This window comes from Pristiophorus japonicus, chromosome 18 (genome assembly GCF_044704955.1).
Source record: "Pristiophorus japonicus isolate sPriJap1 chromosome 18, sPriJap1.hap1, whole genome shotgun sequence".
In the NCBI taxonomy this organism is placed as follows: domain Eukaryota; kingdom Metazoa; phylum Chordata; class Chondrichthyes; family Pristiophoridae; genus Pristiophorus; species Pristiophorus japonicus.
In genome coordinates, this window is record NC_091994.1 from 32,350,647 (window position 1) to 32,372,218 (window position 21,572).

The 21,572-nt window shown below is 44.8% G+C and overlaps 1 protein-coding gene across 6 annotated transcripts in view; it reads right to left on the reverse strand.

The window, feature by feature from the left end:
• mllt1a (MLLT1 super elongation complex subunit a) overlaps positions 1–21,572 on the reverse strand; it is a 94,443-nt gene that overhangs the window by 50,243 nt on the left and 22,628 nt on the right. For 3 of the 6 annotated variants that reach the window (XM_070859827.1, XM_070859826.1, XM_070859831.1), the window contains exon 2: positions 10,806–10,986. In XM_070859827.1, the coding sequence (XP_070715928.1) occupies positions 10,806–10,986 (181 nt within the window). Of the gene's footprint in view, positions 1–10,805; positions 10,987–15,502; positions 15,605–16,262; positions 16,284–21,247; positions 21,333–21,572 lie in introns of those variants that run through there. The other 3 variants (XM_070859828.1, XM_070859829.1, XM_070859830.1) reach the window with 3 other exon arrangements.

Here is a 21,572-nt window from a genome sequence, read left to right on the forward strand (position 1 = left end):
CAAGTCATCCTCGATTCGAGAAACTGCCTATGATGATGAGATGTGGCCCTTACTGCTAAAGGGATCAAGGGGTATGGAGAGAAAGCAGGAATGGGGTACTAAAGTTGCATGATCAGCCATGATCATATTAAATGGCGGTGCAGGCTCGAAGGGCCGAATGGCCTACTCCTGCACCTATTTTCTATGTTTCTATCCCCCACCGCCCCCCTTTCACACACCTTACCTGGGCTACAGATACAAGGTTGCCTACAGGATTTTGTAGCAAAATGGGGAAGTCAATGTAGCAGTATGGATTTTAGTCCTCTCTTCTTTGCTTTAGAGGCATGTTTCACAGATACCACTACTGTGGTAGAGACCATAGATATCTCATTTTACCCTATGAAGCATGTCTGTAAAACAACAAGAGGACTAAAATCCATGTAGCTGCAGTGACTCTTCCCCATTTTACCACAAACTCCTGTAGGTAACCTCACACCTGCATCCCAGGTAAGTTTGGGGGGGGGGGGGGGGGGGGGGGGGAGTAGGAGGGATGACCAATGAGTCATTGCTGTGTGACACTGGTATGAATATAGCTGAGAGGACACTGAGGTATGGATACACACCAGGTGGTGAGCCATTCTTGGACATGGGGCTTGATAACTCTGGGAGGTGACAGGAAAGAGTTGTTGCTGCATTATGCTCTGTTGTAGTTTGTTTGTTAAATGGTGCGTCCCATTATCATTCCTGCCACCGTTTGTAAATTTTGTTGATGCTTCTGTAAAGCTTCCAGCAAATTTTCAACTTAAGAACTTGCATTTATATAGAATCTGATTAAGTCCCAAAGCATTTCATATACAATGCATTACTTCTGCTGCAACGTACGTCAATGTATCAGCCATGTTTTACACAGAAATGTTCCACAACAATCAGTAAATGAGATGATTGATCAATGAATTTGCCTTTACTATTGTTTGCGGGATAAATTTTGGCCAGGACACCAGATCGTCCTATTTTTCTTTGAATAGTGTCATGGAATCTCCTATGTTCATCTGAGCCATCGGAATAGGAAGACAGGTCTTGGTTTTACATCTTATTAGGAAGATCCAATGATCGAGCTTTCAAAGTTAATCTTCTCATGAAAAGGTAGCTACAGTGATTGGTGACATAAATCCAATGCGACCAATGCTAGATGTAGCTATGCCACTTTATAAAGCAGAATGCTCAAAATGATAAATCTCATCCCTTCAATACAGCTTCAATGCATCAAAGGATAGTAAGCAAAACTGCAGACTAACAGCTGTAGGTAATGTGCTCCTCTGATCTACTAACTCTACCCAGTGAGTTTGGTCGTGATCTAGTGTAACCTGATTAAATCCTTGCACGACGTTCATCTGAGTGCATTCATATTAACATCTTGCAAGGTAGATTCCTCATATGGGGAAGAACTTGAGAATGTACATTGAATTAATGGATTGTGCATTATGCATAGCTCTGCTGAATACTGGTGAATTATGTAAGCATGGTCTATTTTAGAGGCAGATTCTAATAACTTATCTACATCAGCCCATAACAGAGACATGGGTATGAGCTATGGAGGAAGGGCTACAGACCCAGTCAGTGAACACTTTGAAGGACCGATGCATTCATCTGTAAATATGGAAAATTGGTCTGGCAATCCACCTCCTTCTCTTCCACGATGAATCCTGTTCTAAATCGCCTGCAGGCTGATGGGTGGGGGTGGGGGTGGGGGAAGAAGATCTCAAATGACTGTGAATCCACTCTTTGTTCTACAAAGAGCAGACTACAAAGTATAGCTTTTATTGAATGGAGAGTGAAAATGGCTTTCGTCAAGTCATAGAATGATACAACGCAGGAGGCCATTCGGCCCATTGTGCCTGTGCCAGCTCTTTCACAGAGCTATCCAATTAGTCCCATTCCCAGGCTCTTTCCCCATAGCCCTGCAATTTTTTCCATTTCAAGTATATCTCTAACTCCCTTTTGAAAGTTATTCTGAGTCTACTTCCACCACCCTTTCAGGCTTGGCATTCCAGATCATAAAATCTCAGTATAAAAAAAAAATCCTCACAACGCATGTGGCTCTTTTGCTAATTACCTTAAATCTGTGTCCTCTGGCTACCGACTCTTCTGCACTAAAAACAATTTCTCCCTATGTACTCTATTAAAACAGTTCATTATTTTGAACATCTCTCTCAAATTTGCCCTCAGCCTTCTCTAAGGAGAACAACCCGTTTCTCTAGTCTCTCTCTATACAGAAGTCTTTCATCCCTGCTACCATTCTAGTAACTTTTCTCTGCACTTCTCTAAGGCCTTGACATCCTTCTTAAATCTTTTTTAAATTCTTTAGGTTTTGCCAACCTTTGGCCAGATATACCCATGACACCTGACCATTTTTCATGTTGGAAACCACTTGTGCCCAAATTCCATTTAGTAACTGTAGGAGGCAAGGCACTATTGGGCATAAGGTTGCAACCATAATGTATAACAACACAGTTAGCATCAACTTCCTGAAAACCACCTCTTAAAGAGGAGTCTATAGATTCTTCTGAGGGAGCAATGCTGAAGAATGCAGCATCAGTCATGTCTATTTCAGTGCAGTTTATCTGAGGATTGGAGTTTCAAGACAGACATCTTTGATTAAACTAACCCTAGCAAATTTGGCAGTCCTATCAACCTCCTCTTGGGCTAATTCTGTTTGGTTTTACATTGTATTTCAGCAATCCTTATGGACATGCAAGTCAAAATTGTGCAGTGGTGGGGAAACCTTGGTGACTGCTTTCTGGGTGTGCCAGAATCTACTGCTTGGAGAGTCTCGCAGCTTCAAGAGTTTTTTTTCTTGGCGATTAGGTGTGTTTGGCAGATCGACCATCAATTTGCCCTCAGCACCAAAGGATAGCCGGTGCCAAGCTGTGTTGTCCTCAGCAACAATCAATGTCTGGGTAGCCTCAAAATCAATTGCTGTGATAGCCAGCCGAGAATAACAAGATAGGCAGAGATTAGCAGCTCCCAATTCCTAGGTGACTGTCTTTCTTCTCTTTTCCATTTTGCCCTCAATGGAAAAGGGGAGCTGTGATTCAGGTGCTCTTTACAGGTACATTTAAAGAATCCAAAGTTAACGTGGCATTTTAGGAAATTATGAGTGAGCTATTCATTCTGCACAATGTTTAAAGAGCTTTATCAAATGTTGGAGTCAACATACTATCACAAATGAGACAGCACACAATTTTGTTTTGGTGGTGGCAGTATATGGTCTGTACCAGTGAGTGTGTAAAGATAAACAGCAGCCCAGTAAACGTGCCTGCTCTCGTGTAAATTCAACTTTTTTAATGCTCTTTGAAATGGGCACCTAGAGACCAGATGATTGATGCTACCTTATGACTTTAACAGAGCATTACTGGTCATGAAGTCTGTAAAACAGGCCAACATATTCATGTTTTATTTTCTTATTTTATTTGTGTGTGCATGTTCTAAGGAAGATAGCACTGTTTGCTGATATCCATTATGGGGGAGGCGTTGGCTTGTGCCGATTCCTCAATTTCTGGGAAAATCCTGAAAAAGAAACAGATTTGCCCGATGGAAACAGAATGTACTTTAGGACTACAGGGCCCATTTAGTCTGACCTGCTACAGAGGAGAATACAGAGGCTAGTCCCAATTATTCAATAATAGAATCAATGCAAGGAACAGAGAACACGATCTATTAACTGGAGAAAAATGAACCCGAGCAATGTCGCATGCCCTGAGGATTTATACCATGGGGCAAGGGGAGACCACATACAGTACTGCTTATTTGCAACATTATGACAACACTTGTGTATGCTAGGCACACTATTTCCCCGAATCAGTCAAATTAGACTGCACGCTTACTGTGTTTAAAGGATGCAAAGAAGAAAGAGGATTACCATTTTTAGAAATAAGTTTACTATAAATACATTTCCAAAGAGAAGGTGGGTGGACGAGGAATGAGACTGAATATATGGCATGGGACAGAGATTTCAAAGCACACATCTTGAGAATAGGAAAGATATCCTCAGGACCAGAGGTCTTCTGGCAGCTCAAGGATCAGAGGATCCAACAAACATCCTTGGCATCATGGTGGTGGAATAGAATGAAGTAATGAAAGCGAGGTCCTTTACCAAGGTCATCAAGATTCAGGTTGGAGGAGAAAGAGAGCCAAAAGACCAGCTTTATCTCTAGGAGCACAAGTAAATTAATTATGAAAGTGGTTTGGAAAAGAGAATTCACAGAGGCTTTAGAAAACAATTTTAGCAATGGGTGAGGAGCAGCAGCTGTGGGAAAGCATCAAGGCAGTTGTTGCTTCTTTCAATAAAGTTGCAATTCTGCCTTGGAGGATACAAGCAGAGGTAAAGTTGACTGAAAACACACAAGGCTGATTAACGCATCTGGCAGTTAAGTCTTTTGAGTCTGCAGGCATGACTGAAGCAAGATACATTATTATGTATAATGTACAGTCAGAATGAGGTTAAAAATCTGCCATGCCAACTAAAACAAGTCAGGTACACTCAGATGAGCAAGGTGCCCATTTGGACCAGGGTATAACAGCAAATAATTCTAAAAGACCATCCCAGTTGGAGGATTAGTGGCAAACAGAGTGGGAGTAGTTACAGTGCAAGATATTCTGCAAGAGTCTGATATGAGATGCTAGTCAGAAGAGTCCCAGAGGTGAGGAAACAGATATCATACAAGAGTTACTATGTGATATAAGGAAAAGATCTAGGAGATTAACTGAAATATTGGGATGACCGGTGTTGTGTATTCTGATCAACAGATTATTCAGGTATTCAGGATAGTCAAGGACTTGGCAGAAGTGTAAGCCCAATCAGCAGGAGTGACGCTGCTGACAGTTCACAGTGAAGTTGCCATGATTTGATAATTGAAATAAATAGAGAGGAAGTTAGAGTGGATAATTCAGTTTTGTTCACAAAAAGCTGAAAAGTTGTAAGAGAGCATTTGGAGAGTGACAGAGACAGCAAATTAATTTAGTGAGGGGAATGAGAAATAATTTAGCCACGGGAGTTCTTGGTCAAGTCATGCAAAGTGAAAGTAACTACGCAGAGGAGCAAAGGCATCTATGAATATACCTGGGTTCAGACCAGTAACCATGAGGTAGCTGCACCATGGAGCCACTTTTCACTCCAATATCCCCCAATAGCAGTAGACCTCTGATCAGTGATGGAGCAGGGGTGGGGGAAAGAGTTATTTCAGAGTTTAGGGATGAAACAAGAGCAGATCAAAAGGGAAGGGTGTGGAAACTGGGCAAGGATTAAAAGACCGAAAAGGTCGAAGGAATGGGAAGATAACATTGTTCAACAAAAAAAGAAAAAGAGAGAGAGAGAAAAAGAGAGAGAGAGAAAAAGAGAGAGAGAGAAAAAGAGAGAGAGAGAAAAAGGGAGAGAGAGAAAAAGGGAGAGAGAGAAAAAGGGAGAGAGAGAAAAAGGGAGAGAGAGAAAAAGGGAGAGAGAGAAAAAGGGAGAGAGAGAAAAAGGGAGAGAGAGAAAAAGGGAGAGAGAGAAAAAGGGAGAGAGAGAAAAAGGGAGAGAGAGAAAAAGAGAGAGAGAGAAAAAGAGAGAGAGAGAAAAAGAGAGAGAGAGAAAAAGAGAGAGAGAGAAAAAGAGAGAGAGAGAAAAAGAGAGAGAGAGAAAAAGAGAGAAAGAGAGAAAAAGGAAGAGAAAAAGAGAGAGAGAAAAAGGAGAGAAAAAGGAGAGAGAGAAAAAGAGAGAGAGAAAAAGAGAGAGAGAAAAAGAGAGAGAGAGAGAGAAAAAGAGAGAGAAAAAGGAGAAAAAAAGAGAGAGAGAGAGAAAAAAAAGAGAGAAAAAGAGAGAGAAAGAGAGAGAGAAAAAAAGAGAGAGAGAAAAAGGAGAGAAAAAGAGAGAAAGAGAGAAAAAGAGAGAGAGAGAGAGAGAAAGAGAGAGAGAAAGAGAGAGAAAGAGAGAGAAAGAGAGAGAAAGAGAGAGAGAAAGAGAAAGAGAGAGAAAGAGAGAGAGAGAGAAAGAGAAAGAGAGAGAGAGAAAGAGAGAGAGAGAAAAAGAGAGAAAAAAGAGAGAGAAAAAGAGAGAGAAAGAAAGAAAGAAAGAAAGAAAGAAAGAAAGAAAGAAAGAAAGAAAGAAAGAAAGAAAGAAAGAAAGAAAGAAAGAAAGAAAGAAAGGAGAGAGAGAGAGAGGAAAGTAAAGTCTACCACCACCTGTTTTGAAAGGTGGCGGTGGTAATACGCTGAATCATCTAGCAAGACCCACCACCCTATTAAGTTGGAAGATTCTGTCCTTCGCACCTTGCTCAGTTTATTGTTAAAACATTTATTCTTTTTCCTAGTATTTGTTCTAAATTTACTTTTCACTAACTTACATTTATGTCCTCTGCTGTTACTTTATTAGTGTATTTTTGAAGTAAAATTGGGATTAATCTTGCCTTACCAATAGGAGCAGCTGTCCTAACATTTCATGCGATTGAGCAGGAAACAAATAGCTGAGTGAAAATAAAAGATCAAAGCAAAGGGACAAAAACTGAACCAGGAGTAGAGAAAGTAAAATGGTGGTTGAGGGAAAGTGACAGAAAGATGCAGACAGAGGGACAGAGACACAAAAAGGGAACAGAAAGATAATGGGGGAAAAAAGATAAGAGATAGAAAGGGTTTAAAAAAAACAAGATGCCAAAGGTAGCACCAATGTTGTGTAGATCAATGGTAAGGCCAATTTTGCAATACGATATGCAATTTTGGTCACCCTAACTCAAAAGAAATTGATGTATTAGAAAGAATTCCAAGAAATCAGGATGGTTTCAGGCCTTAGAGGACTAAAAGAAAAAGACTTGCATTTATATAGCGCCTTTCACGACCACTGGACGTCTCAAAGCGCTTTACAGCCAATGAAGTACTTTGGGAGTGTAGTCACTGTTGTAATGTGATATGAAGAAAGCTTTCATCAAATAAATAATTACTTTTGCTGAAAAGACTGAGGGGAGACTAGGTACAGGACTTCAAAATAATAAAAAGGTAGGGATGAGGTTGAAGTTTACAAGTTATTCATCTTGGACAACATGCATTAGTCACAAGGACACAACTACTAAATTCACAAGCCTCGTAAAAGGTTAGAAAGAATATTTGTTTCCCCCAGAAATAGTGGTCATATGGAACAAGTTCACAGAGAAGCTAGTTGGCTCAGGCTCAATTGGCATCCTTAAAAGGAGCTGGATCAATACCTGTTGAGAAACTGAATTGACGGTTAGAGATATGTAACAACACCACGTCGTTTTTCCCCAAGGGTAGGTTAAGGAACAAAATTAGCATTTTCTAAAGTAGACAGCAGGTGGTGTGTGAGAGACATCCATGATAGAATAATTATGCATGGACTTTGGATAAGGTGGCTTGAAAGGCAGAATGGCTTTATCTTGCTCTGGATTTCAGTTTGGCGAAAGACACATACCCATGACATGGGATGGTGGATGGGAGACAATGGCCCTGAATTTGTGGCTGTAATGGCAGCGAAACGGTCTCATTACAGCTGTGAATCAGACAGCAACTTCTGGAGTACGCACATGTGCAATTAAATGCAGATGTTCCTGTCAGTCGTTCCCTGATCCTCCACAGGGCACTCTATTGAACTTTCCACAGCCGGCAATTCATTGAAACCATTTCACTGACGAGAACTTAAGGTTGTACGCTGGAATATTGCTCTTTTAAAAAAAAAAACTGAAAAAGTTAAGCCTTGTTGAATGATATAACTGGGATTTTAGTGGCGTACTGAGTCATAATTACTGCTTAACAACCGTTCTGGCTCTGAAAATCTCATTCCATATTTGTGGAATGTCAAATTTTCCATCATGATCAAAATTCCATGTTTTTTTATAATAATTATTTTTTTAAGTTTATGATATTTCAGCTTCTACCTTAATTGCATGTATATGTCCCAATCTTTATTTCGCTCTCTGAAAGTGATTAAAAAGTAAAAGATAAAACCTGCTTTTTACTTCCTGGCTTGCTGTCTGAGAATTCTTCAATGTGATTGGCTGCTTAGCCAGCTTGATGACATCAATGTTGTCAGATCCCCTAGACTTGGTGTTCAAATGAGATGGTGGATGGGATATTCCACAGAGATCGCTAGATCTTTGTGGGCAGCTTTCTTACAGGTCAACGGCGAGCACCATCATTCCGCTGACTGCATAATCCTGGCCAGTGTGGCACAGAATACCAGCATGCAAGAGGAGCGACGTACACTGATAGACACAGGAGGGGGGAGAAACAGAGAGAAGGGAGCAGAGATGGCACGGAAGATGACATCGCGAGCCAGAAAGAGAAAGAATCGGACAGACAGTCTCAGAAAAGACAAAATATTAAATGGGAACAGTGGGAAATAGAGAACAGCAGATAGTGAAGGCACACAAGAGGGCACAGTTTATGCCCTCTTTTGTGTGTCAGTACTGAAACCATGAGTAAAGCAAGGGAGAGAGACAGATACAGAGATAGATATTAAAGAGAACTTAATACACGGAAAGAGAAAGATAAAATCAGTCAAAGGCACAGAGAGAACAGAAGCAAACAAGAGAGAGAAAGGCTGAGAAAGGATAGAGATAAGAGTATAGAAAAACAACTGAGTAAAACAGTGCAGGCAATATTGAGAGAAAAACGTTAAGGGAAAAGAAGCACACAGGAGGCTAAGAGCAACGAGAGGAGGAAAAGACACAGAGGGAAACAGACACAAATTAACTTGCATTTATATAGCGCCTTTAACTTAGTAAAACATTCCAAGGCGCTTCACAGGAGCGAAATCAGACAAAAATTGACACTGAGCCAAAGATGGAGACTTTAAGACAAGTGATAAAAAGCTTGGTCAAGGAGGTAGATTTTAAGGAGCATCCTAAAGGAGGATAGAAATGTGGAGAGGTTTAGGGAGAGAATTCCAGAACTTGGTGCCTAGACAGCTGAAGGCATGGCCACCAATAGTGGGGTAAAGGAAGTGGGAAATGCACAAGAGGACAGAATTGGAGGAAAGCAGAGTTCTCCAAGGGTTGCAGAGCTGGAGGAAGCTACAGAGATAGGGATGGGTGAGGCAAAAGAGGGATTTGAACTTGAGGATGAGACTTTTTATAAATCAATAACTTGGTGGACTGGCAGCCACAGGGGTGATGGGTGAATGAAACTTGGTGCAAGTGAAGAGAGAGTGGGGAGAAGAGACAAAGGTGGGGGGGGGGGGGGGGGGGATTTTAACCTAAAAGAAAACTAGTGGGTTGGGGGCGCGTGGGGAGTTAGTGTTAAAAATCTGAATCCCGATCTAAACCCACCGCCAACCCGCCCACTCCCGGAGGCGGGTCGGGCAGCCAATCCGCTGCTAGGGGGAACAGGTCGCCTATTCAAATATTATAATGAGGCTGCAAGTCTCCGCTTTAACCTCCATTTTGAAATGCACACCTCATGAAGCCCAACAACTAATGCAAGGCAAGGACTGCTAGATCTAGGAGGCAAGCGTCCAGAATCCAGCGTCCCTGCCGAACTCAGCCACCTCGATCAGAGACCCCCACCCCACCCATCCCGAGAAGTCTGATTTCCGCCCCCCAGCCCCACCCCCAGGGCTGCGATCCCCATCATGAGCTAGGCCTGCCCACACCACAAAGCATCCCAGGTTTCCCAGTCATTGAAGGTTGGCATTCAGGTGCAGCAGGCGGTGAAGAAGGCAAATGGCATGTTAGCCTTCATAGCTCAGGGATAGGAGTATAGGAGCAGGGAGGTCTTACTGCAGTTGCACAGGGCCTTAGTGAGGCCTCACCTGAAACATTGTGTTCAGTTTTGGTCTCCTAATCTGAGGAAGGACATTCTTGCTATTGAGGGAGTGCAGCGAAGGTTCACCAGACTGATGCCCGGGATGACAGGATTCATATGAGGAGAGACTGGATCGACTGGGCCTGTATTTACTGGAGTTTAGAAGAATGAGAAGGGATCTCATAGAAACATATAAAATTCTGACGGGACTGGACAGGTTAGATGCAGGAAGAATGTTCCTGATGTTGGGGAAGTCCAGAACAAGGATAAGTGGTAAGCCATTTAGGAACGAGATGAGGAGAAACTTCTTCACTCAGAGAGTTGTTAACCTGTGGAATTCTCTACTGCAGAGAGTTGTTGATGCCAGTTCGTTAGATATATTCAAGAGGGAGTTAGATATGGCCCTTTCAGCTAAAGGGACAAGGGGTATGGAGAGAAAGCAGGAAAGGGGTACTGAGGTGAATGATCAGCCATGATCTTATCAAATGGTGGTGCAGGCTCGAAGGGCCGAATGGCCTACTCCTGCACCTATTTTCTATGTTTCTATGCTTCCCAACTGCTTCAAAGCCCCACCTCGCTCAACCAGCCTTCCCCATTAAAATTCAGCCCAATCAGAGACCTAGACAGAGGGTTTCTTTGGTTAAATTGATCAAAGAGAAATTTCAACCCTTTCAAATCTATTGGCCTTGATAACAAGAACTTCAAGTTTGTTCGAAACCGGATGGTGAACTGTATTGCATGCGTGAGCACAAGCAATTCCTTTCAGTGCTACAGAGGATAAAAGAAAAATAATTACTTGAGGAAAATTGGAGATATGTCAATAGTATTTTTTGTAGTCCCCCCACCCCTATCTCAATGCCTCAAACAAGGCAGAACCAATTTTACTGAAGGTTGTTATTATTTCCTTAAACTCTCTTCCGCTCCTAGTTAGTCCCGATCCCCCATACAAAAATCTTAAACTTGGAAAATCAGAATGTTCCAGTAACGGGGTTTTAGACATGAGGGGGATGTTGCAAATATTCCTTAAAAGCACCACTCACCCCGTTTGGGTTTTGGAAAACTCTCATGCAACCGAAAAACCACTTTTTCCACAAAGTGCTGAATATCGCTTTGTTCTGGTCCTCTAACAAACACCATCCAGTCATGGGTGAATCCTTCAGTGGTGGGCTTTTTCCGAAGCTGTGCTCGGTGGCCTAGTTCCAGTTTAACCTGTACAGTGCACTGTAAACAACCACAAAAGAAACACAGTAAAGACGCAGACAGACACGGTGCATTCCATTACAACATTCAGTAGGTACCTGCTCTTCCCCCGCAAAGTGACTGCACTTTTTCTACAGGGACAAATGAAATTGCTTCAAAATAAGTCAGATCACTTACACTACCTATCAAAATTGTTATCATCTACGACAGTGATCTTATGCACTGCTCTCCCCTTTGCTATTTTAGCCACTTTTTATTGGAAGACTTGATTGAGACTGTGTACAAACATCAGGGACTGGCTCCCCACATTTATTTTACACAAAGACAGCCTTCAGCTGATGGCAGATTCATAGACCATCACATTCTCATTGAGCTACGATGCTGCTGGTTCCAGATAGGTTGGGTTCCTTGCACTACGGTGTGCAGTTGATGAAGGGAAAATGTCTACCATCAGTTGCACCCGTTCTGTAAAAGTGTCTTTAGTTTGGACTGTGTCATCCATTTATGGGAAGTTGCAATTGTGGGCAGTTGAGGTATGAAAAGTAGAATTAGGAAAACATATGGGAGATATTGTTCTGAAAAAGTAGCGCACTATCGGATTCTAACACTTACTACCTGCAGTGTTGCATATGGGAAAACTGTAAATATGTCTATTTAGTATACTGGTGCCAATAAGCTTTGAAAAGACAATAGGCTTCTGGTGCCACCATGAATTCATTAACTCAAATTACTCCCAACATCAGTAATGGCCAGTATTTTCGTCCTTGTATTATATTACTCAAAATGCTCTCTTCAGATACCGGAAGATGCAATTCTCCATTAATAACTGTTATAACTTAAGGGCAAAGACAGACACAGTGAGTATTGGGTTTTTTAAAATTACTGTAAGTATGGAATTTGTAAGAAAGGGGACAAATCCGTCCTTCTCCCTCCCGTCCTCCAGGTTTTATTTAAGGATGCATTTATTTGTACTAACTGAAAGGCAGCAGTTTCTCCAATTGGCTATCCATTATCACATGATCTATTGCTAATTGGTCCCCTTGGAGGATAAGCCACACCCTGATGTTCTTCTGCAATGTGCAATTGGAACCTCCCAACCCAAGTTCTGATTGATTTTCCAATTTGTAATTCGATCCATTTTGACTTCAGAGCCACAGTGGATAGATCATCCCAAAGCCAAGTTCCAGCCGAAGTCCCTTACCCCAGCGCAAGTGCATCCCTCCCCCAGCTGAAGTCCCTTATATCACCATACCCCCATCATAGATGGGGCATTGTTTGCGCATTGTTAACAGGTTTATTGGGTATGAAGTGAATAGTGACAGTGTCATGATTTCTGGATTTTATTCACCCCAACGATGTCCCTTGCAACACACGCACCAAGCTTGCACACACCAGGGGGTTGGGAGAACGTGATCCATCTTCCCAGAATTCCCTCTCTCTTTCCACCGCCCCCCGCCCCCATCCCCACCGTGTCTCTCTCTCCCCGCCACCCCCCAGGCTCGCTCTTCCCTCCCAACCACCCAGAGGCGCTCTCTTTCCCCACCCCCCGTGCTCTCTCTTTCCCCACCCACCGGGCTCCCTCTTTCTCTCTCCCCCCCCACCCCAGGCTCTCTCTTTCCTTCCCCCACCCCGCAAGCTCTCTCTCTCTCTCTCTCTCTCTCTCTCTCCTTCCCCCACTCCCAGGTTCTCTCTCTCTCCTTCCCCCACCCCCCAGGCTCGCTCTCTCTCCTTCCCCCACCCCCCAGGCTCGCTCGCTCTCCTTCCCCCACCCCCCAGGCTCGCTCTCTCTCCTTCCCCCACCTCCCAGGTTTTCTCTCTCTCTCTCTCCTTCCCCCACCCCCCCCCCCAGGCGCTCTCTCTTTCTCTCTCCCCCCCCCCCACACCCCAGGCTCTCTCTCTTTCTCTTTCCCCCCCACCCCCACCCCCCGGGCTCTCTCTTTCCCCCCCACCCCCAACCCATGGGCTCTCTCTTCCCCCCCCCACCCCCCAGGCTCTCTTTTCCCCCCCACCCCCACCCCCCAGGCTCTCTTTCCCCCCCACCCCCACCCCCCAGCTCTCTCTTCCCCACCCCCACCCCCCAGGCTCTCTCTTTCCCCACCCCCACCCCCCAGGCTCTCTCTTTCCCCGCCACCCCCACGGCTCTCTCTCTTTCCCCCCCCCACCCCCACCCCCCAGGCTCTCTCTTTCCCCCCCACCCCCACGGCTCTCTCTTTCCCCCCCCCCCAGCCCCCAGGCTCTCTCATTCTCTCCCCCCCCCCCCCCCAGTCCCCAGGCTCTCTCGTTCTCCCCCACCCCCCCCCAGCCCCTCTCGTTCTCCCCCACCCCCCCCCAGCCCCTCTCGTTCTCCCCCAGGCTCTCTCTTCACCTCCGCCCCCTCCCCAGGCTCTCTCTCCATCTCTCTCTCTTCCCCACCCCCCCTCCCCCAGGCGCGCTCTTCTCTCTCTCTCTCTCTCTTCTCCCCCCCCCCCCCGGCTCTCTCTTCCCACCACCCCCCCCCCCCATACACACCCCCAGGCTCTCTTCTCTCTCTTCTCCCCCCCCCCACCCCCAGGCTCTCTTCTCCCCCCCCCCCAGCTCTCTTTTCCCCCCCCCCCCCCACACAGTCTCTCTCTCTCTCTCTCTCTCTCTCTCCCCCTCCTCTCCTCTCCTTCCCCCCCCCAAACCAGGCTCTCTCTCTCTCTCTCCCACTCCCCTCAACCAGGCTCTCCCTCATCCCACAACAATCAGGCTCTCTCTCCACTTCCTGCTCCTCCCTTCCTCCTCCTCCTCCTCTCCCCGCCCCGGCTCTCTCTGCCTGCCACTCTTCCCCCAGCTGAGGGGCTCGGCATCCCAGCGGGGAGTTTGGGGCTCAGCGGCCCAGCAGGGAGCTCGGCCGCCTCTCTGCCTGCCCGCCCGGCTGCCTGAGGATCAGCAGGCTCGGTCCGTCGGCAGGCTATCGGAGGATCAGCAACACACGTGGACGGACTGATTCCGGCTGAGGGCCGCACTTCGGGTTTGGGCGGGAGGCATCAGGGGCGAATCTCAACCGGGCGGGAGGATCGGGGGTGGGGATTTGACAGAAAAAGCACAGTACAAATAGTCACTGTTTATTTACACATAACTCCATATGCAGAAAGCTAGGCATGATGCAACAAAGACTGTGGCTTTGGTTATTGCGGGGAGGGTGGGGTGGGGCTGCGGATTCCTTTGCGGTCAGGGGAGCAAATGTTGAGCCATGACGTGAGAAATAGGAGCGAGGACCAAAAGGTTGGTTGAAAAGATACGTTTGGAAGTTTCTGAAGTCGGCGAGGGATGGGCCCGTTTGGGCAGGGAGTGTGTCCAAGGTGGCTGAAGGCTCTGCAACCAATAGAGAGGAAGGGAGTGGAATGGTTCAAAGGTCAGAGTCAGAGGGCCAGATTGTGGGAGTTATACAAGGCTAGAGGAGGGTCCAAAGCTCAGGTAGGGTGAGACCATGGAGAGATTTGAGGATGGTGACAAGGCTTTTAACTTTAATGCAGTAGGGGGGACAAGGAGTCAATGTAGGGCAGCAAGCACAGCTAATGGGAAAGCACTACTTATTTAAGTACAAGGCAGGATCACGCAGCTGACTTTTGAACAAATTGGACAGCATGTTACATGGGATGGTGGCGAGGAGGAAAATGAAGGAATCAATTCTGGAGATGGCAACGGCAAGGACAAGTGTCTTTCCCTTTGATACAGAAACACAAATAAAGAAAGGCAGCTCTCTTTAGCTTTGATTGAATTAGCCATCAAATCAATAATGACGTTACCCCATGACAATGATGCCAATCTTAAACAGCACTCACCAAAGAATTCTCAAATGGTTTATATTTATCTTATAGAATTTCTTTCATGTAAAGCCATTTCCTTTGAAGTAGTCAGCCCATCAAAATGCTAACGATTTTAATACTTTAGTACACAAAGTTGCATGGTTTGAACTGCTGGCCTCCTGCTGGCAGAACAGTTTGCTTCGTTTTAGCACCTGATGGTAATTGGAAAGCGCATTTTTTTCTGCCACATCACACAAGGAGGAATGTAAGCAACATATCATTAGGCCCGAGAGTTTTCCAGCTGTGGGTTTGACAAAATGTCTCAGCATCAGAGACTGGTTTTCAAATGTGCTCCTTGGAGTTTGTCCTGGGCTGTTACGACTTTAAATGGCACATATTTCACTGGACAAATATTCATTTCTCAATACAGCAAGTTACTAATAAAGTGGACAGGCTCAGTCTTATTCTGATATCCTGTCCCTTTGTTTATACAATCATAGAATTGTACAGCGCAGAAAGGCAGCATAGGCCCACTGTGTCTGCGCCAGCTCTCAAACAGCTATACATTTAGTCCCCTATTCCTTGCCTCCCTCCCCCAAACCCTTTTAAATTCTACTTTTACAAAATATTTGTCCACTTCCCCTTTAAAAGCTATTGCGGATTTTGCTTTCACCATTGTGTCTGGTGGGGACAAAGTTCCCAAACTGGAGGGGTAACAAGGTTGTGGTGGGCGAGGTGGGGGCATGAAGACACCAGCTATAACTCACCAATAGGTAATGCCAACAATACGTATCTTCTCCATTAGTGGCGGCGCAGCACTCCCCTCAGGATGAATCCCAGCTCTGCTCTCTTCAAACCTCATGCATCCCCTGCAAACAATTCCAGCTAATATGTATTTTCAATACGCCCTCAGTTTAAATGTGACTTGTTCGGTTAAAAAAAAAGTTGTTTCCCTCCAAGTCTGTACCTCTGTTTTGCATAAATTTATTTTTTGAAGTGCCGTGGAGAAATAAATCAAACAGCAGCAAAAATCTGATGCGAGTTAACTGTAAAACCAGGAGTGAAGATCGTGGAGGTGATTAAATGGCCTTTTAACTGAAAAACCGAGACCGTTGTAAGGAAGACCCAAAGGGCTAATCACCCTCTGAGCCAACTGAGCAACTGTCCTGCAAGGTCTCCCACAGCCTTTAGGTCATTGTGTGTCTATGAGTATCATTTTCCTATAATAAATCTATGCAACAAAGACTTAATTACTGGAACAGAGGCAACAGCTCCAGGTTGCTCTGCAGCAATAAACACGTAGGGGGAAATTTTGCGGGGATTCAGCGGGCGGGATCGGTGGTGGGTCTGGTGGGAAAATATGTATTTTTTGACTGGTTTGGGACCCTGCTGTCAACCTGCCGTCACGTGCCTTTCCCGAATGTCAGATCTGTCAGCGCCGAGCAGACCCGACACGCAGCGGCTGGGGAGGCAATTCATGTTATTATGACCATGTTAATAGACCATTAAGAACTATTTTGAGCTCACCTTCACAGGTTAACAGATCACTCACGCTCGGGGATCATATCAGGTAAGCAGGGCGGGAGTTGAATGGCCATGGAATCATTTCATTACTTGACAGCTGCAAATGTGCTATAAAAGCTCCCATCTCACGGCAGTTCGCTTTCCAAGCTCGGAAGCTGTTGCATACTGCATTTGGAAGACAGATTGAGCTTTACGCAGGTTGCAAGTGTTTGGAGCAAACTCTCTATCCAGTGTCACCTCATTGGAACAACCTCTCTCATCATTGACAGATTGCTTCTGTCATCTCAAGTTCACCTGCCATCTATTACATCAGCATAGGTGCCCTTGAAACTATTTCACCTTGGTCCTCAGAATCCCTCCAGGCACACCAGCAGCACCAACGACAACGCCAACCTTGCCCACATTCAGGATGCCGCACAGGACACAGGACATCACCACCAGACCACTTTGCTGTCTGGGGTGACCTCACCAGATTTACTTCACTTGACGTTGTACACATGATGTGCCAGGTTGGCACCACGTCACACCAACACCATAAAGCATCCCTACAATGCCCAAGCCATTCCTTTCACACTCATCACCATTGCCGGGAGGGGAGGGGGGGGGGATCATTATGTCTCACTATTCACTGCAACTCACTAAGCCACTTCCAAAGTTGCATTGAGATCTGTCCAAGAATGCAAAATGTTCAAAATAAAGATTTCAATATTTGACACAACATTAACAGAAACTTTACATGAACACTGCATAAAACACCCAAGTGCCTACCTTTGTGTGTTGTTAATTGGTTTGACTTGACTAGGATGAGGGCAAGTGTGAGGGTTGGCTGGTGAGATGGGGAAGTGATAATGTAGATAGAGAGGGATGGGTGGAGGTGCAAGGCAAGTTGGTGTGAATAAGGATGTGCAGGAGTAGGGTAGAGAAGGCAGAGTGAGGCTGTGTTGATCTCCTCGGGAGGTCTCTTCTGCCCATTGGAAGGGAAGAGAACCTCCCTGCACGCTGTGACTCCCTCTATAAGCATATGGAAGGAGTCATGGGAGAGCCTGGGTGCAGCTCTGCACCTCTGTGCAGTATTCGTCGGTGTTTGCAGCACCTCAATGCTGTAGAGCACCGACACCACAATTGTCAAAATCAATGTGGCCATGGTCCCTTTAAGGAAACCAGCTGATGACGTGTCATCAAATGACGTCATCAGACGTGCTTGCTCTATTTGGTTAGCAAATGCACTGGGCGGGCTTACCGAGCCCAATCAGGGGAAAATCATTTTGGACAACGGGCTGGAGCCAGCAACGAGGTCAGGACCTGCCACCGACGTTGCCAGCCATGGACCAGCCAAGGTTGGTAAAATCCAGCCCGTACAGTCAGAGGTTCTGCTATTACCTCTTACTTCCTTCACCATTCCAGGGACTGATTCCTTTTCCACTTGGGGTTCTAGTTCTTTATCTATTCTTACGCTATCTAATTGTGCCATCACCATTTTTTGTACCCTTACTTTCCCGCAATCACAGTACCATGTTTTGGTATTTTTGTTTTTAAATAGTGGGGATTTGGGAATGAGTTCTGTTTAATGGTAGCGTTTTAAGACAAGGTGAATTTGCACAGACTAAACAGCCACAGGCTGCAGCCTCGGAGATAGAGGGTATTTGAATTGTTAACTAAAGATTTCCACAATGAGCGGAGACATTAAGTAATTTGTTATCTCATCTCAGACCGACTAATATAACATCTACATCATTTATGGAAGGGTTGATTCTATTCACGTGGACCCAGGATGCGATGTCTGCGGAGAGACATTCTCGGGAGAGGCTCTCTTCGGATTTGGTTGACAGGCCTATGAGGAATCCCTACAATGAGGAATGGAGGCACTGCCTTTCCACAAAGGAGACATGTGGGCAGTCAGTTGGGTTTTAAACAGGAGACGGCAATAGACAGGTCTGGGCCTGGAGCCAAGCTGCAAGAAGTCAGAAGCAGTTTACAAAGAAAGGTGATGCCAAAAAAGCAGTAAGTCAGGCCACCAAAGGTTACGGCTTATTATGTATGTCTCATTTTTCAAGGAGAGGAGTGACATTGAGCAAAGGGAGGTATGTTTACAACTGGTACTCTCTCTTCACGTGTATGTAAAACAAAGCAGCATAATGATTTGCATCAACTAACATGTTTATCAGTCTGCCTACTGGACATAGGAGGAGCACACACAAGGGCACATACAAAAGACACAATATCCAGCTCCGTTCATTAGTGAGTCCTATCCCCCCCCCTCTTTCCCCCCCACTTCCGCTATCATATAATTAGATACTGGGCAATACAGGCACACTGCTGGATGCAAGATACTCAAACTACTCATGGGACCAGCACAGCTATACCCAAAATAATATTCAAGACAAACCCAAAATTTGTAACACACTTCTGTGAAACGAGGGGTGAAGTAGTCATTTAATTTTGCCATTACTCCTTCATCCTCCACGAGATTTCCTTTCCGTCTTTAATCCACCCTACTCTCTAAACTATTATTTTACTTATAAAGTACTTTATTAGGTGTCAAGAATGGCTCAGTGGGTAGCTCCCTCACCGGAGTCAGAAGGTCGTGGGTTCAAGCCCCACTCCAGAGACATGAGCACATAATCCAGGCTGACATTTCAGTGCAGTACTGAGGAAGTGCTCCGCTGTCAAATGTGTCATCTGCTCTCTTAGGGAGGACACAAAGCATTCCATGGCACTGTGCGAAAAAAAGCAAATGGGCCTCTCCCAATGTCTTGGCTGAAATTTATCCCTCAACCACATCGCTTAAAAGGCCGATTATCTAGTCATGTGTCTCATTGCATTTTGAGGGACTTTGCCATGCGCAAATTCCCCTACATTACACAACAGTAACTACACTTTTAAAAGTACTTCATTGGTTGTAAAGCGCTTTGGGATGGACTGAGATCGTGAAAGGTTCTGTACAAATGCAAGTCTTTTCCTTTTATAAAATCCATTAACATTTATGTTACTTGCCAGTATAACTTTACCCCCTTCTGACCTCCCATCTTTTTTGTTTCCACTCTCTATTTTACCTTTTTGCATTATCGTCTTAAGAATCATTTTAATTTCTCTATTTTGGAAGTCCAGCTTTTCTGCGCCTCTTTAAGGTGTGGGAATGTTTGTACTCTGTACCCTACTCATCTCCTGTATGGAAGTTACAGTGCTTGAGCAGAGTTTGGGCAAGCACATCCACAAAACACTTGCCTGTGTGGAACAGAGTGAATGGGCGAGGCTCTTGTGGTGATGTTGGAATGCTCGGCATAGGAATTCCTGCTGGAGGGCCTGAGCCCAGGTGGTGCGTGCTGAAAAAGACCAAGCATTGACAGAGAGCCACCAAAGGGCAGTGAGCATGTACATGTATGATAAAAGCTACAGTGAAGCCTCAAAGAGTCAGCAAACGAAAGAAGAGCAAAGGAAAATGAGAGGAATTTTAGGCAGGGGCAAAAGGCACAGTCAAGGTCATTGAGAGAGGGGCAGGCTAAGGAGAAGAGATGATTGCAACATGAGATAGGTGAGTTTTGTTTCCAGAACTGCTGGATTTAAAAAAATATATAAATATAAATTGTCAGTGTATATAGCGGGATGGTTAAAAAACCAACAAGTCTACTCAAAGGCCTTTGGTGGTGGTGGTGGGGGGCAGGGGAGATTATCAGACAGAGAAGCACATGTTTGAGGTACTTCCTGGTTAGTTGCTGGAATATTTAAGCCAATCAGAATGCTTCATGATCTACGGACACTTCAAAATATGTTTCCATGCCATGCATTTGTTTGCCCTTTGCACAGTTTTCACATACACAGAAAGATCGATATTATTAAAAGCCTTGCACCTGGCTGCATCCATGAGGTGTTGAAACTTAACTGTCTCCAAGATCCATTACGATAACTTTAATATGCTGATTTGCTGAGCTAAGGTAGGAATTGCTGCCAATCATGAAACAGTATATACAGGAACTGCAACTGTCACAAGCCCAAACAAATTGCTTTATTTTTTTTTAAACCTCCCAATCAGGGACCGACAATTGCCATAAAACAAAACAAAACCCTCAATTTGTTCCCAACTGCTTTTGGTCACCTGTTCCTTTCTCAATCACATCAGTATTTACAGCCAGAATTAATAGTAACTTTTTTTTTAAATTACATAACTGCAACAAAACAAGTGTCACTAAACTCATTTATAAAGTTAGTTACTTAATGCTACAAACGCCTGCTAGGACTTTCTCCCCCAAAGACTCGGCCTAGAAATTCATCTCGGGCAGAGGGGCAAAGCAGGCGGTAAATGATTGGCCGCCCATTTTACACAGCGCCCAATACTTAATTCCACTGCTGTCAATCAAACTGAATTATCAGGCACCATGTATAACGGGCAGTCGATCTGATATTGCTCATATTGCGCAAGGTGAATTTCCTGCCTCTCCTCTTTCCGCTGGACCTGGTAATGCTTTTGTAATGTTGACACCTCAAAGTATCGCCTGCTTCTACTACTTTCAAAAGCTAACACTATTCAGTCCGGTTAGCACTGCGGAGAGTCGTACAGCTCCTGGTACTATGCTTCTTGATTTATTCCCGTCTCAGCTTGACTACCAGCTCGGCCCTGCTAACTTTAGCTCAGGGTTGTCTGTAAGCCCCACTGCCAGGTTTCCCCACCACTCCAGCAGCCGTGATAGGCCTCACTAGCCATTCTGAAAAAAATATGGAAGCTGGTTTGACAGCGTTTTGCCCCCCCCCACCCCACCCTCCTGAACACTTCACACGCCCTGCTGCCCCTTCTCCCTCACCAGCTATAAAAGGCCACTAGGTTGCAGAGTCATGAATTTACATAGACATTTTTCATTATAAATGTCGACACAGGAATTTATCATGGAAAATGTTGACACAAAAACTGCTACTAAAAAAAGTCAAGCGATGCAGACAGGAAATGCACAAAGACACATGTTTTTTTAAATATCGGATATATTTCTGTGACTCACCTGTGGTGGTGCTCGCGGTGAGTTGGAGGGCACACTATTCTAATAACGGAATGCAAGGCCATGGACAATGTCTAATCAAGGTGGATAAGTTATTGGATAAGTTATTGTATTTTTTATTAAGTGGTATTTGGGGTATTTTACTGGTTCTTTTCCAATTAAAATCTCTCTTTTCTGCCCATTTGTTCATGTAAAATCAGTGGCCCTGATTATATGCATTCAATTTTATTACCCTACCTTTTTGTAAACAGAGATGTTCAATCTTTTGAAGCTGGCCGCCAGCCAGATACATGTCACGACTGGTCAGTAAGATGCACATGATTAAACA